General features: G+C 43.4%; 1 protein-coding gene across 2 annotated transcripts in view; it reads right to left on the bottom strand.

Moving 5' to 3' along the window:
• Window positions 1-17,378, bottom strand: part of LOC142776431 (luciferin 4-monooxygenase-like) — a 134,972-nt gene that overhangs the window by 38,221 nt on the left and 79,373 nt on the right. For both annotated transcript variants that reach the window (XM_075880072.1, XM_075880071.1), the window contains exon 6: window positions 1,798-1,972. In XM_075880072.1, the coding sequence (XP_075736187.1) occupies window positions 1,798-1,972 (175 nt within the window). The remainder of the gene's footprint in view (window positions 1-1,797; window positions 1,973-17,378) is intronic.

Here is a 17,378-nt window from a genome sequence, read left to right on the forward strand (position 1 = left end):
ATAATTACAGGACTGTTAAACAAGGCGTACAAAGGTGATTTTACATGACACACGAGAGGGTCATCGAAGCCCAGAGAGAGAGCAGCGCACACGCGACGCTCCTTGTCCGACGCTGACTGCGCGTCTCAACAACACCGATGCGCGTTGGATGTGGCGCACAGAGAAACCCCTCGTGTTCCTGCAAGACGCGAACCACGTTTGGAAGGCTCGCCGATGATCGTCCCTCGCAGACAGAGTCTATGCATTGCCAGTCATAAGAGTACTTGCATAAAGATGACTATACGTGGAAACGTTTAGGCAGTGGCATTTGTACTCGGGGCCGCTCCAGACGAAGTACGATGCTCTAAACCCTTCACCACGTGCACATGCTTCATAGAGTGGCGCACAATACCCTTAAAATATCATGCATCTATGCATGCATGTTGAGCCACTAGACCTATTTTCTACTAAACTGTTTCCTCAAAAGCGTCCTTCGTGCCAGTCAGTGAGTAACGACAGCTGACCTGCATTCACTGCGCTGGTGCCAGATCGTCTTGTGGCCCCTACACTTTCCACACTAAAAATCAAAATTATCACAATTACTAGTGGTCAGTTTCTGCGGTGATAAATTTTTTTTCGCTTGTGCTTAGGCCGCTCGTGCTAATGGCGGCTTTTTTGTGTTTGACTTCGAACGCAGAAAAAAAAAGCTTTATTTTAAGCAAGTAACCGTCTTCTCTAATGTTAGTTCCGGCATTATTATGAGTGTGATGCAGAAATTAAAATACGAAAATAGTGCGGTATGATGTTCATAGTGTCCATACTTTAGGCTAATTGTGAGTCGAGTGATTATGGTAAACTATTCAATGTGGCGTAACAAAACTTAAGCGGTAACCTGTAAATCATTCAGCATGTGATGCCCTGCCGGGACCACATCAATTTCGGCTGTGTTCTGTGTACCTCTCGATCCCTACTTTTACGGTAAAGGGTGGCTCATCAAACAGTTATTATGTTGCGTATTTTGCATGAATCGATGTTTTACCGGAGGGGACTAGTTGAGCGAGAATGTGGCCTGAAATTTTTTTTCCAGAATTTATTTCTTTTTGCTCAGTTCGCCACAGTCTACAATCATTATGTCGCTAAGTCATTTCTTTTCCTGTTGCGACATTACCTTGCGTAGTGGCTACCGAATATTTAATAGAGAAATATAAGAAACTAAGTTTCCTATAAAACACCGTACATGACACTCCACAGAAAAGACGGCTGACCTAATTGTTTTTCTCAATGATGGCTGCATCCACTTCATTCAAATTTAAAGATACGACGACTTAGCACAAACCGACGCATTTAGGGCAACGTACATTCACTAATAGCAGTGTATTGCGAAAAAACATTTGTCCACATCTTACCCATGCATTCAAGGCATTGTACCAGTTGCGTTATGAGGCATCAGTCCACAGAATGCGCAGTACGACATGGCTGGTCTGATACGTAAACAGCAAAGCATTGCGAATAGTCAGCCTCAACTTATACCGACAATACAGCCTGATAAATTGCAAAATTTTTCTGTAAACTGTTTCACAAGCATGTGCATTATTCCCTGATGCTAGCTCCGATTAGCACTTGACTGGTTGCTGAGCTACAAAACTGTTTCAGTTCCATCTTTATCTCCGTGCAATATGACTCCTTCGCTCCAATCCAAGGATGAAGCAATCTTTGATTTATTTCCAGGTTGTTAGAGCTCACTTGTGTACAGGCCTACGATTCCATTTATTTAGTCTTTTAACGAAAAATGGGGATAATGCTACAAAATATAATTACCTTGTATTTTTCTATGGCTGGCAAGATGACCTCGAAGTCCCATGTGGGAACTAAAACCACTTCGCAGCCAAGTCCTAGGTAGCAGAAAGTCAGCCAGAATCCACTAATATGCATTATAGGTGGTATTAGGAGGAATGTTTCGCCTTTTTCAAACACTGGTGGGTCATTCATATAACTGCAAGAAAAAAAAATCTAAATGACGCAGCTCCTCAGGCTACGGTCTGCATTCTAGGTTTCTAACTCCAGGACACTCTGAAATATCGAAATTCGGTATTTTCCTCAGCTAATATTGCATTTCTATACTGTGCACCGAGAGACAACATCTTAACGCTGGTTTCAACAGTATTGTAAAGCGGTAGTTTGTGCAGTGCTTTTTATACCCTTAGTAACCACGATGCACCACTGTGACAGAGGAATGAAACTCCCTAGACCTCCCATGGATTCGCTTTCGGCCGCGCCACTTTTACCACTGGTGGTTCTTGGGCGTCCTACTAGAAATGAATCAGGAACGAAAAATTTCTTTCATGACGTCACTGGTGAGGTCCTCACATAGAGGAAAATGACAAAAACTTGAGAGGAGGAGGGTGCCACGCAAGCCCTTCTTTCCCATTTCGCATGCAAGCTGAATGCGCTCGGGCCTTCTTTCAGGTCCACTGGCGGCTTGGGCAATGCCGCAATAAAATTCTGTTAATCTTCTTTTTTTTTGTGCAGGTTTTCTGAAGAGGTGAAAGTTAAACCGACTGATTTTTCAGTAAGACGAAACTCGATCAACACAAATGAATGGCATGGTTTATTCCATGTTTTGTGTAAATAACATACATACACGTAGCGTGAAAGCGCAATAAACGCATTTTTCCGACAAGAGCTTGGCTACCGTCTTCACCAATTATCAAGGTGACACGGCATTTCTGTCAGTCCAGTCAAGCTTGCAGGGAGCTGGGCTTACTCCTATGTACTCATGCAAAAATAAAACCTTCTAAAACAATGTGTCCACATTCTTGAGCTCACCCGTTGCACAAGGGAGCAGTGTAAAACTTTCACAGAACTAGAAATGTTTATGTTAGCACCCCGCAGAGTCACGGAAAACATGTGTTGCCTGATTAAGCCATCTTCTACGAATGCATGGTTTACTTGTTCAGCGAAGCTCACTGCGGCTCCCGTTATCTTCCCACCAGAACTTGCTCTTTTTATCTTATCTTCATCTCTTCCGTAGTTGACACACCCACCAAGCGACATAATAGAGGGCGATACAACGTTTTATATCGCTGAGCGAGAGGGAGAAAGAGCGGAGGCAAGCGCTACAAACGCAAGTTAATCACTACTCGCACTTCACCTGCTTTAAAATTCACAAAATAAGAAGAAAAGACATATAAACAAAAAGAAGTTCTTTACAGGTGTATAATTATTTTGATTTGAAAAACTTCTGAAAGACAATAAATGCGAACATTCACAGAAACCCCACTCCATTCAACCAGATCTTAGTATGTCTGCCAACCGCTACGAGCTTGCATGTTGCTTCAAACCGAAACTAGCTCTGAGTTTCCCGGATATGACACTGAGTCTAGGTATCTGTCGTTTGAAAGGGCAGACCTGCTTGCGCTTTCCTCAGAGAAGCATGTCGATTGTACTATTGTAGCGGGGAATTCGCAAGGCACTGACTAGTGGCACTCAGACGCAGATGCGCTTTCAGGATCACCCGTGAAATCTGATGATACGGAAATATCAGCCCTTGATCTTCCCCTCTCTGCGTCAGCGTCACAGACATGCCATCGGAACAGCGGAAGGACCCTTGAATTGTCTCGCTCTTGAATATGCTTTCTGACGCGTCAACTTCCGGTTACCCGCGTGCTCTTCGCCGCCAAGCAACGCATTTCGCCATACGGGATGGTCTGTTATACCGTCGGAACTATCAAGTGGTGGGTCGTAAATGGCTGCTAGTCATACCCAGCCATATGCAGTCTGATATCTGCGAATATTTTCATGCTGAGCCACAACACGCACACGCCGGTGTACTAAAGACGTATGAGTGGATCCACCAACGTTACTACTGGCGGGGTATGTACACGTTTGTAGGCAAGCCATTTCTCTGCTTAATGCAGGTTAGTTATTACTCTGCTTCGTTCAAGAGCGATTACCGCTGCCTTTTGGTCTTGCCGTGCCCACGGCGTTGTGCTAGTATCGCTTACGAAATCTACTGTGCATGCTTGCTTCTATTGTGCGGTGATGTTGAGACAAATCCAGGTCCCGACATAGAAAAAATGCTGCAAGAACTACTGGTAGGACAAACCAAATTGGTTAAAGATGTGGCGGCTCTTAGAACACAGCAAAATAACATGGAAAAGATTTTCGCTGATTGGGGCCGTCTGTTCACTGAATTAGAAAAACGTGCTGCTCGTGTAGATGATCTTGAACGGACCGTAAAATCTCTAGAATCCAAAATTGTGGACATAGAAGACAGGAGTAGGCGTTCTAATCTGTTGATCTTCGGTCTTCAAGAGGAAGCCGGTGAAACGGAAACTGAGCTTAAGCAAAAAGTTGTTACCGATATATTTTCCGAGAAATTAAATGTAAATTGTAGTTCGATTGGAAGAATCCATCGTCTAGGGAAGCCGGGTAAACAAAGACCAGTTATCATTTTTTTTCAAAACTTTAATGAAAAACGTGATGTTCTAAAAAACGCCTACAAGCTAAAAGGGACAAGCTTTTCCGTACAAAACGATTACTCGCGTGAAACACTCAGAAAACGTAAATTGCTATGGGACAGTGCGAAAGCAGAAAAAAAAGATGGCAAGAAAGTCGCTTTGATAGACGAGAAACTGCGAGTCGATAACGATTACTTTATATGGAGCGATCCCACCAACAGCAGGGTTAAAATTCATAACTATCGTAGCACTTCAAAAAAGGACTGACTTCCTCCACCTCGTGATTTCCGAATTTTGAACATTAATGCACGAAGTGTTCTTAATAAAACTGATAAGCTTGAAGCGGTTATTCTTGGGCATAACCCACACGTGGTCGTCATCACGGAAACTTGGTTGCATGACGAAATAGATGATACGGACGTTTTTCCCTCTGATTACCGTGCTTTCCGTCGCGATAGGCATACAAGGGGTGGTGGTGTTGCTGTCTTGGTGAGGCAAGATATCACCGCAGTTCTCCTACGTCAGACAGCTAATCTTGAAACGCTTTCTTTAAAAATTTTATGCCGTAATACATCTTTTCTATTATTTGCTGTTTATCGAGCCCCTGATTCCCCTCCGCTATTTCTTCAAGATCTGCATGAACACATGGCATCTTTTGTACACAATAAAATTTTTTTAATAGGTGATTTCAATCTACCGGGCATTGACTGGATTCGCGGTACATATAGCGCTGATGTGAGCGTAAACAATGAACATTTGCGTGACATTATTTTGATGCATAACTTACAGCAAGTGGTTACTGAGCCTACACGAATTAGCTCTGCTTCTGCTTCAATACTTGACCTCATATTTATTAGCCAGACTTTTCAAGAGTTTTCTGTTTCTGTTGAACAAGGCATTTCTGATCACGAACTTGTGGCTTTTTCCTGTACCATCAATCTTCCCAAGTCTACTAGTTGTAAAACTGTTTCTGTAAAGGATTATTCACGTGCCAATGATGAGAGCGTACTAGATTACCTTGATGATAGTGTGAGTGCTTTTGGGGGACATGACGCTGCTAAACTTTGGGACGAATTTAAGAATATTTGTATACACTGTATCGACAACTTTATTCCAAGCAGAACTAAAAAAACATCCAAACCTACTCCCTGGATGACGCGTGAGATAGTGCATGCGAAGAGAAAAGTCAAACGTCTGAGACTACGGGGTATTTCTCGTGACGAAATCGTACCATGCCAAGCTAAATTAAACGAGGCTGTTAGGGCAGCTAAACTTCGTTATTTTCAATTTACCCTGACTAACTTCATCCGAACTGCTTCCAGCAAGTTTTGGAGCTTTCTCAGCAAAAAAAGTAAACCAGTTGACCATATTATGCACGAGGGCAATCCTGTCGTCGCTAAACAAGAGATCGCTGTTCACTTCAATGCTTATTTTAATAGTATATTTTCAAACTCGCCTCTTCCCCGTTGCCTGAATCACACATTGGTGAAGGATGACTTTAGTTTTGTTTCTTTGCCTGGCGTCTTTTCTATGCTGTTGAATATAAAAACAAAATCTTCACCCGGGCCTGACAACTTACCAAACGTGTTTCTTCACAGATACGCCGAAATGCTATCGCGTTTTCTTGTTATCATCTTTCGTGCATCACTATCTTCAGCAGTGCTTCCGAACGACTGGCTATCTGCTCGTGTCATTCCTATCCTAAAGAAAGGCGATCCATCATTAGTTCAAAACTACCGCCCCATATCACTAACCTCCTCTTGTTGTAAACTTTTAGAACACATTATTGCTAACGAAATCACTAGGTTTCTTGATGATCGAGCTATTTTAACTCCTATGCAGCATGGATTTAGGAAGGGCCTCTCCACTGTAACCCAATTAACTACTGTAATTCACAGTCTCGCTAGCGTTGTCGACAAATCAGGACAAACTGACATCATATTTCTGGATTTTAGGAAGGCGTTTGATCTCGTGTCACACGCGAAACTAATCGAAAAACTTGTTCATCTGGACGTTCCCTCATACCTAGTAAATTGGATTTCTGCTTACCTCGCTAACCGTAGGCAATTTGTTGCAATTGATAATTGCTGTTCGAGTGACCTTGCTGTTACTTCTGGAGTTCCCCAAGGAAGTGTTCTTGGACCTTTATTGTTTAATATATACATTAATGACATAGTTGACTCTATTACTGAACCTGTACAGATAAAATTATTCGCTGATGACTGCTTACTCTTTAATGAAATTACCTGCCAGCAAGACCAAATCACCCTAAACTCTAACCTTCAAAAAATTTTAACATGGTGCGAACGCTGGGACATGCAGCTTAATATTGATAAAACGGTATTTATGAAAATCACCAAAAAAATTAATAAGCTTTCGTTTACATATAATCTTGCATCCATGCCTCTTACAGAGGTTGATGAATATAAGTACCTGGGTGTCATCATAACTAATAATCTCAGTTGGAACTCTCACATCTCTCACCTTTGCGACTCAGCCTTCAAAAAACTCTGCTACCTCAGACACAAATTAAAACATGCTCCTCCCGAGACCCGTCTAACCGCTTATACCTCTCTTGTCCGTCCTAAGCTTGAATATGCAGCTATCGTATGGGATCCTTACACTAAAACTAACATCGATGCGCTAGAAAGGATCCAACGTAAAGCAGTAAGATTCATCTTCTCCAAATATTGCACAAGTGACTCTCCAAGTGACCTAATGGCCCAACACAACATTCAGTCCTTGCAACTAAGAAGAAAAATTCACAGGCTTAAATTTCTATTCTTACTGTATAAAAATAAATTGTCTCTTTCTCCTGAACCTTACATAAAGCCTCTCACTGCTCGCCGAACAAGACATCGCCACTCTGCCACATTAACGCCTTACAATACCAGAACCAACATCTTTAAGTTTTCCTTTTTTCCTCGAACAGTAGCCGACTGGAACAGCCTATCTCTTAGTACACTCAGCAACACCGACTCTATCGCATTCATTTCATCTTAGATCTAGCCCTTCCTTTTTCAATACAGTGATCCAGTATTTTACTAACTCCTTTGTACTTTGATTAGATAGTTCTGTATTGTTTATCTTCTCATATTGTATATTATTTTTCTTTGTATCACATTTCTTTTAGTGCTCATTTACTTGTTAGTAGATTCACCTTGTTGTTGCTTTCTATAGTATAGATCCTACTACTTTGTAAGTATAGATCCTACTTGTATATATTCTTGATATTTGCAGACTTTGTACTTTTGTTCGTACTTTTCCCCTCCTGCCTGGGCCTATTAAGGCCTGCAGTATTCCTAAATAAATAAATAAATAAATAAACACATTCGCTCAAGTTCCCTGTGTCAACAGGGCAAGAAATTTTCTCATTCACCCGGTCAACTGCAGCCTTTACCATGTCCTGCACACCCATTTGACCATGTTGGGATTAACCTATACAGCCCGCTACCGTGCTCTGTAGGTGATAATCGATGATCGATGGGTGATTGTGGCTGCCGACCATCTGACAAAGTACGCCGAAACGTCAGCGTTACCTTCGGCTGGTGCTCATGACATTGCAACCGTCATCTTGCATCGGTGTCTTCTTCGTCATGGTGCACCACGGGAGCTCCTGAGTTACAGGGGCCGCGTATTTTTGTCCGAAGTTCTGCAGCAGCTCTTACATTCATGCCGTACGGTACACCACACATCAACAGCCTACCGCCCTCAAACGAATGGCCTTACGGGACGTTTAAATAGAACCCTGGGAGACATGCTCGCTATGTATATTGATTCCGACCACTCCAATAGGGACGTTCTTCTTCCTTTCGTGACGTATGCTTACAATACGGCGATTCTATCAACAACAGGCTTTTCTCCATTTTTTCTTTTATATGGCCGTGACCTATGCAGCACACTCGACACAATTCTCTCATACAATCCTGATGCCTCCGAGTTCAGCATAGTTTCTGAAATGGCCGAACATGCCGAAGAGTCTCGTCAGCTTGCATGGTCCTTCACAGCCGATAATAAAGCCCTCCGAAAAGATCGCCATGGTCGTGACCCTGTTCAGGACACTTTCCCCGTCGATTCTCTCGTGTGGCTTCGACTGCCTTTCCACTCTCCTGGACTGACTCCCAAGTTTGCACCGAAGTATACTGGCCCTTACCGCGTCATACAGCACCCTTCTTCTGTCACCTATGTCATTGAACCACTCAAGCCGTCCACGAACAAGCGCCACCTTGGTCGATGGTCCACGTCAGTCGCCTCAAGGCCTGCTACGACCCTCCTGTTCTCTCGTCACCTTGAGTCGCCAGGGTGGCTCGTCTTCGTCACCGGGGTATTGTAGTGGGGAATTCACAAGACACTGACTAGTGGGATTATCTCTGAGTGCGAAGCGCGAGCGTGTGCACGAGCTGCAGACGCTGGACTGCTCGAGCATTTCTGTCCGTACCGGCTGCCTGCCTACTACCTGGCGTCGCTATTAGACTCCCTTGCACTATGATTAAGTGAATAACATTGCATATAGGTGGAGGAAATCGGGAATAATTGTTGTGCCGCTGAAGCGGCTAATGTAGTAAAACGCATGGTGTTGTAACAGCATTCCCACCCTATTGCGCCTGAAGTTGTTATCGTGTCTGCAAAGTGGAAAAGTGGCAGTGTGCTTCAATTTCAGCGTATGCAAAAGAACATTAGAGAATCAACATTACCTAGCAGGCAACAGACACGTTGCCGTGGGGCGGCAAGCTGTCTTTTCTTCCACTTTATTTGTTGAGATTTATAACATTACATCTAATGACATACCCCCTTCTTTCCTAAGCTTAATAGTCTGTTCGTTATAGTTCACACAGAAGTGAGGGGTGAAAAATTAAGACCATTTACCTACTCAAGCGCCGGCCCTGTTGCGCGATAAAACTGTACGAGCAATGAAATCCGCATAACCCTGTTTGAAATGACCTGAACAGAAAACGATATAATTTCCCAAAAAAGTACATGACTCCTTATTACTTCAAACGCAAAGCACGTTTCTCATATCTCTCGTATAAATGATTTATAAAGAACATGTCTACGGTGTCCTAATTTGCTTACAAAGCGACCGTGATGGTGAATCGGAGCAGATTTTTCTCCAGAATGCCGTCAGTGAGTGCTATATCTAGCCACATATTTAGCCGTTACCGATGAAGCGTTTCTGCATACTGGGCTAGATTAACTCAATATTAAAGTTCGAGCTTATGGTGAGTGGTGCTGAGCTTATATAAAATCTTCATTGCCCATGGAAAATCTTGTCACTCTTTATAACGGCTTAAGGCATACATAAGCTCGCATGTCTCTGTCTTTACCAAAAAATTTTATGGTGATATCATTTATGAGGATGCACCAGGTTCATATTTGATGTCGCCATCGGTGTGGTGCTGCGCGTACGCGTACGTGTGTATGTACTTAAACTGCACAAAAACGGCCCTGCGAAAACACTTTCCGAGGCGCGCGACCATAGGTTCGAACGATCGACCTTCTGACGTGCGCGTGACGTCCTAGACAAGTACGTCAGGGGCGTATACATGCAGCACACAAAGGAGATAGGTATTCTTTAGAGTTAGCAGCACGAGTACCTCTGAGATCATTCTGTGTCCCATAGGCTTCCTCACTAACTACGAGCTAAATAGCGCTAAAGGCAGAGTGCCCGTAAGGCTTTAAAGGCTGATTAAAACTAAGCATTCCGGCCGCCGAAAGTGCTCCGAGTGGCGGCTGTCGGACCAATTTTTGCAGTGTTCACGGCCGGATCGGCTCGCCGCGAACCAACAAGAGTGCTAGCTGAGGAATTTGAAAAAATGGTGGCCAAGTACGACTCGCTGGTCATGTGACAGACAAGTAACGTGCGCTTAAAAAATGCTCATTGAACTGATTCGCAACCACCTCGTCCTTTAGGAGAGGCGCCACCGCAAGCACGTTGACAGCTAACTAAAGGAAGTCTTGTGGAATAAGTTAGAAAACTAGCATGAATTGACTGGTGAGTAGGAGTTCCTATGCGTATCTTTCTTTGCTCCTTAAATCATCATTTCCTTGATATCTAGTTGCCGTTCTCTTCCGAGCTGGAGCAAGCGTTGAAGCGCACTAAACAAAAACATCTAACTCTTCACGGGCGCACTGAAGTCATGGGGCGCAAGCTCACTATAACACCCATGTATTCGTTCTCGGCAGCGGCATCGCCGGTTTTACCATTGGCGGTCGTCGGCATCCTACTATAAATTAATCAACAAGAGAAAATTTCTTTCATGACGTCGCTGGTGAGGTCCCCGAATAGAGGGAAAATACGAAAAATCGAGAAGAAGAGGGTTGCTGCAGGAGCCCTCCTTAACCACATCACATGCAAGCGGAATGTGCTCGTGCCTTCGTTCAGTTCCACTGGCTGCTTGGTCAATGCGGTCGTCAAATTTTGTTATTCTTCTTATTTAAATATTTGTTCGTGTTTCTGATGAAGTGAAAGTTAAGCTAACTGATTTCTCAGTAAGACGAAATTCGATCGACACAAATGTATTGACCATTTTATTGGATGATTTGTATAGAAGAAACAGATTCATACACTTAGTGTGAAAGTGTCAATTTATAAATGCAGCTTTAAGATACAAGTGACATATGGACATAATGAGCAAACAGTTAACCCGGAGAATCCGAACCAACGTGAAAATTATCAACAATTTCGGGTGACACGTCGTATTTAATTCGTTTGCCATAACGGTGCGCACAGTTTTATGACAAAACTTGAGGGCCAAACGATACTAATGTTCAGAGGCATGGAGAGGCTTGAAGAGAACAGAGGTTTTTCAAAAAATAACGTCGCTGGAAACAGTGTTTTAGCAAGTTGACTGTTCTTGGTCAGGACAATAGCATTGCCTTGACGAATAAAAGTTTACTTGTCAAAATATTGGCTCCAGCGACATTCTCTGTAATAATTTTTAGAAGCATTTGGTCTATCACATAAATATGAGCTTGACTATGCCCTGCCGCGGTGGTCTAGTGGCTAAGGTACTCGGCTGCTGACCCGCAAGTCGCGGGATCATATGCCGGCTCCGGCGGCTGCATTTCTGGTGCAAGCGGTAATGTTATAGGCCCGTGTGCTCAAACTTGGGTGCACGTTAAAGAACCTCAGGTGGTCGAAATTTCCTGAGTCCTCCACTACTGTGTCTCTCATAATCATATGGTGGTTTTTGTATGTTAAACCCAACATATGATCGAGTCAGTCTATTAGAACGAAAGACTCGCATATTTTGAAACTGCTGCTACAAGAAATTGATGAGCAGTAAGCATCCTATAATTACTTTACATCAATGGAACTACACGTCAAAAGTGAAAGCGACTAAAACTATGCAGCCAAGTCAACTTGCATATAACCTTTTAATAAACGCATTTCTCCGACAAGAGCTTGGCAGCTGTCTTCACAAATTAGTCAAGCGTCCCTGCACTTCTGTCATTCCAGTCAGGCTTGCACAGAATTGGGTTTACACTTATGTACTCATGCGAAATGAAAGCCTGCTCAAATAATGGGTCCGAATTTTTGTGCTTACCCGTTGCCTCTCGAAAACAGTGGAAAACGTTCTCGGAACTAGAAGTCCCTGGGTTAGCACACCAAAGGGCCACAGAAAACATGTCCGATTAAGCCATCTTCGACTTGTTCGGCGTAGCTCATTGCGGCTTCTATTTTCTACTCGACACAACTTGCTGTCTTTATCTTTCCTGTAGTTTACACGCCAACCAAGTGAGATAAATGAGCGCGATTCATCCTCTAGTATTGCTAAGCACGGGGCGGGAAGCAACGGAGGTAAGCGCTACGAAAGCAAAAAAAAAATACACTTCCCCCGTGTTTCCTGACATAAATTCGAGAAATAAGGAATAAGAAAAGACATATAAACAACAGAGAAGTTCCTTACAGAGGAATTTATTTTTTTTTATTCGTGAGAAGTTCCGAAAGGCAATAAATGCTGACATGCACATCAACCTCGCTCTGTTCAACCAGATCTTAGGATGCCCGGCAACCGCTACGAGTGCACATGTTCTTTGAAACCAAAGCTATGACTCAGTTTCTGGGGCCTTGCTCAAGTTGCGAGCAATTAGGGTACTTTAACCTCCTTGGTTGCGAGCCGTCCACAACATCCGGGCAACAGCACATTCACCCCACACTCACCCCAAGGTTCATTGTTCACTCGGCAGAAGGCACTATGGCTAATCGGCGGATTCAGTGGCGCGCGCGCGTCCAGTGCGAACGACGCTGCGTTTGGGCGACAGGAGAAATTCGCGTACGGTAGAAAGCGAATGCTTCAGTGTGAATTAGGGGAAGCCGGCCACAGCAGAGAAGCAGGAAAGTGGAAACGCCAAGGCGGGAGGAAAAAGACGCGGCGATCCCGATCGCTCGAAGTGGAAAAAAACATTTTTTTTGGGCTCACCGAAGGTCTCCGTTTTGCCGCAGCCAGTCAAAACTCCCTGCGGCGGTTAGTGCAAACATCTGCCCCAGCCGTGAATGGCTCCAGCTAAGCGGCATGGTAGGCTGAAGTGGAGAAGCAGTGCCACGAGGCGGCTACACGTTCGCAAAAGCTATAGAAAAGCGTCAAATGTACCTCTCGGCGTCGGCGTCGGAGGGGCATACGTGAGAAGGCGCGAGGGATCAAGCCGGGCTTGATATTTTACCACGCGTACGTTACGTCACCACGCGTACAGCGGCGCCAACCAACCAGGGGCCGCGCGCAAACCAACCAGAGGCCACGATGCCTCGAAACGTTATGCCTAATGGCCAGCGCTTCGAAGACACAGCCGAGTGCTGGCTCCAAGCACGGAAACTACTCCAAACGTTCCTGAATGACCGCTTCGTAATCTAGAACGACAACGACACGACGAACGACTGCGAGTGCTACCAGCGTGACGAGGTTTCGTGCCGAGTTCGAGTGACGCCGAAAAATCCAGCGAATGCCGGCCTGCTATGCTTGCGCACGTCCCGAGTGCGATCGTCGGCCCAGTGAAAACATCGCACAGACTACTGGAGCATGTCGGTGTTCTCGTGCTTTGATCTGTGACCTTCTATGCTAAAAACGAGTGTAAACAGACTTCGGAGATTTGAAGGTTTGAGCGTGAGCCCTCACCTACCGCGGAGGCAATTCAGAGCGGTGTCATCTACATCCAGTGCAGACCTCTACCGCCTAGTTCGTATGAACCAGCACATGCGAGGAACCTCGTCTGAAAAAACTCTACGGTGATTTCCGTCGCAACATAGACACCATATACGACGCCCGAAACTTCGCGTAGTTCATACGGAGGAGTTTTTATGTGCACTGTGTTTGTTTTCAACATCGGTATTCATCATCGCTGAAAGCGAACCTCGCACTAGCCAACACATTTCGGTGATGTGAAAACGTACGTACTTATAGAAGTGTATTCGCGGATTGTACGACGCTGAAACATTCGTTGGCGTCGGTGCAAATTGTTTTCGTGTGTTGCCAAGCTAATAACAAGCGTGCGCTGGTTGGTAGCAGTGTGAGGTGATTTCGTGTCGGGTACCACCAACGCTGAAACATTCAGCTGTCAGTGGTCTCATTTCCATTCACGTACAAGACAGAAACTCGAGCGTGCGTTGCTGTGTTGATCAAAAAAGAAAGTTGCATGATTAAGTGCTGCTGGTATTACCTGCCATTTGACTTCTCGCTTCTTGTGCTTCTCTGCCACGCTCGGTAGCACATACGTTGTTTGGAGGCCTTCTAACACACACATTCTTAATATATAGTTCATTCAGACACTCATAGCTTTAGGCATACAATGGCGCTTCTCCGTCGTTTTACAGTTTACTATAATATAACGCGCGTTTTGTTTACAGCTGGACAGATAACTGAAAACCTTGTGAGAAGCACCTGATTTGAAATCAGCTGCATGATGACACGATAGTTGGAAGAGAAGATCACCACATGTATGCATAGAATGAATGAAGGTGCACTAGTATGGTACTGCACTTTGTATAGAAGAAATGCAAAAAGTACCTCATGGGACTTATGAGACCTTTCAGAACTGTGCAAGTATTTATCTGTGCCTCCAAACTGTAATGAGCTGAAGATATTATTTGATGGTTTCGAACATTGAATATCTGTATGTGTTTCCAAGCAGTGCTTCATTTCTGTTCCGTTTTTTAATATACGCATTAACTTGGATTATATATATGCATGCACTTAAGCATATCCAGTTTAGATCTGTTGAAACACTTGCGAAAACTTCTGTACGGTTCTCTGGTGCAATCCTATGATCGGTATCAGTCCCATCAAAAATTTTGGGCATGCTCTTTTCCATTTTAGGGTATTTTGACAATTTATGACATGTGAAAGCCGCAGTGCTTGGCTGTAATCTCAAAACCAATGTCTGGCTCTTCAAGAAGTGTCAGATGCATTTTGTGGATGTTAAAAATATTTAAACTACCAGCAAAGTGTTGAAGCCTTCAACACAGCGCTGATCCGCAATCACCATCCAGCTTAGAATTCATTTGTAGTGCTCTGTAACACGTTGAAATAAAGTTATCAAACACTGGATTGATTTACTTGGTTTGATTTCTAATACCAGTGTGTCTGACTTTTTGGAGGCACTTGTGTTTTAATAATGTTCTATTTCTCTTATTTCTTACCAGGGTGCACTCAAGGGTAGTGATTTTTGTTTACCTTGGCACACTTATTGCGATAATACTGTTTAAATCCTTTCATTTTGTATATATGTACGCAACTTTTGCAGTAGCCTCACATTGGGCTGCCGTATTTTAAAATAAATAAATATACCATCCGAAAGTGTTCCACGCTGTGCTCGGTTCCTATCTGATCACTAATATCTGTTGCATATTGATGTGTCGGGTGTGTTTTATTGCACTGGAGAACATTTCGGCTGCCTTCCATGAAGGGTTCAGTTCCAGTATTATGACCGATATCTGTGACTTCATGAAGAGTTAGGTGCGGTTTGTTGTTTCAGAGAATACTTTACCAACAGACAACGTCCAGAAGTCTTCCATACAGGGTTCAGTTGCAGTCCTATGGCCAATATCTGTCTTATCATGAAAGTTTCAAGTACAGTTAGTTGCATTAGAGCATATTTTGACTACAAAAAATGCCCAGAGGCGTTCTACGTAGTGCTTGGTTCTATTCTTATGACCAGTATCTGTTGTATCATTAAGAGCCTGATGCGGTTTCTTGCATTTTAAGATATTTCCAATACGCTTATTATTCAAAAGCCCTCCGCACAGGGCACAATTACTGCCTCATGACATAAATCCGTCACATTCTGAAGAGTAGGATGTGGGTTGTTTAATTGGAGAACATTTCGGCTGCAGACAACGTTCGAAAGCCTTCGATACAGGGTTCAGTTCCAATATTATGACCTATATCTGTGTCTTTATGAACAGTAGGATGCGGTTTGTCATATTAAAAAATAATTTGACTAAAGACAACGACCAGAAGTCTTCAATACAAGGTTCAGTTGTAATATTATGACTGATATCTGTGACTTCATGAACAGTTGGGTGTCCGTTGTCGTTTTAGAGAAAACTTTGACTAAAGACAACGTCCAGAAGTCTTGCATAAAGGTTTCAATTCTAATATTATAACGGATATCTGTGACTTCATGAACAGTTGAGTGTCGTCTGTCGTTTTAAAGAATACTTTGACTAAGGACAACCTCCAGAAGTCTTGCATTAAGGTTTCAGTGGTAATATTATGACCGATATCTGTGACTTCTTGAACCTTTGGGTGTCGTTTGTCGTTTTAGAGAATACTTTGACTGAAGACAACGTCGAGAAGTCTTGCATGAAGGCTTCAGTTCTATTATTAAGACCGATATTTGTAACTTCATGAATAGTTGGGTGTCGTCTGTCGTTTTAGAGAATACTTTGAATAAAGACAACCTCCAGAAGTCTTGCATTAAGGTTTCAGTTCTAATATCATGACCTATATCTGTGACTTCATGAACAGTTTGGTGTCGTCTGTTGCTTTAGAGAATACTTTGAGTAAAGACAACGTCCAGAAGTCTTGCATTAAGGTTTCAGTGCTAATATTATGACCGATATCTGTGACTTCATGAACAGCTGGGTGTCGTTCGTCGTTTTAGAGAATACTTTGGCTAAAGACAACGTCTAGAAGTCTTCCATACAAGGTTCAGTTGCAATATTATGACCGATATCTGTCACATCATGAAGTGTCAAGCACAGTTAGTTGCATTAGAGCACATTTCGACCATCGAAAATGCCCGAAGGCATACTACGCAGTATTTGGTTCCTATCTTATGGCCAATATCTGTTGTATCAATAGTAACCAGGTGTGCTTTGTTGCATTAGAGGATATTTCGAACACACACATCAACCGAAAGCCTGCTACTGTGGCCTCAATTGTAGTCTTATGACTGACCTATATCTGTCAGATCACGAAGTTTTAGGCGTGTATATTAGGTTGAGTGCTATAAAGTATGATGTGTAAATATACTGAAGGTACCAGAATATTCAAGATATTGGTAATAAATTTGGTAGTGCAGGTATAGAAACCTGGTGGTTTGTAAACCTGATCAGGAGAAAGCCGCCGCCTCATTCACCAAAGAAGGGAGGGGGGGAGCCCATTGTCAACTCCATAAATTAACATAATAGGGAGGGGGCGCTAAGTCTGCCCCTACATTAAAGGGGGGCACTGCGATAACCGTTTTCCCTCCCCCTCCTTTAGGAGAACTCTGCACACGCCTATGATAGACGTACAGTATGCTAGAGGCGAATGTTCATTCGGGGGAGCAGCGCACGCACCGATGTTGATTTCTGGTTCATACCGTTGTAGCTACTTTGGGCACTGGAATGTCAATTACTTCTAAAATAGTCTAAACTGTGGTGGGTGAAGCACTATTATTTTTTAACGTGTTCTCATATTCTCTAAAACATATAAACCCTCTCCAGTTAGGAACGTGCGG

This window comes from Rhipicephalus microplus, chromosome X (genome assembly GCF_043290135.1).
Source record: "Rhipicephalus microplus isolate Deutch F79 chromosome X, USDA_Rmic, whole genome shotgun sequence".
NCBI classification, from domain to species: domain Eukaryota; kingdom Metazoa; phylum Arthropoda; class Arachnida; order Ixodida; family Ixodidae; genus Rhipicephalus; species Rhipicephalus microplus.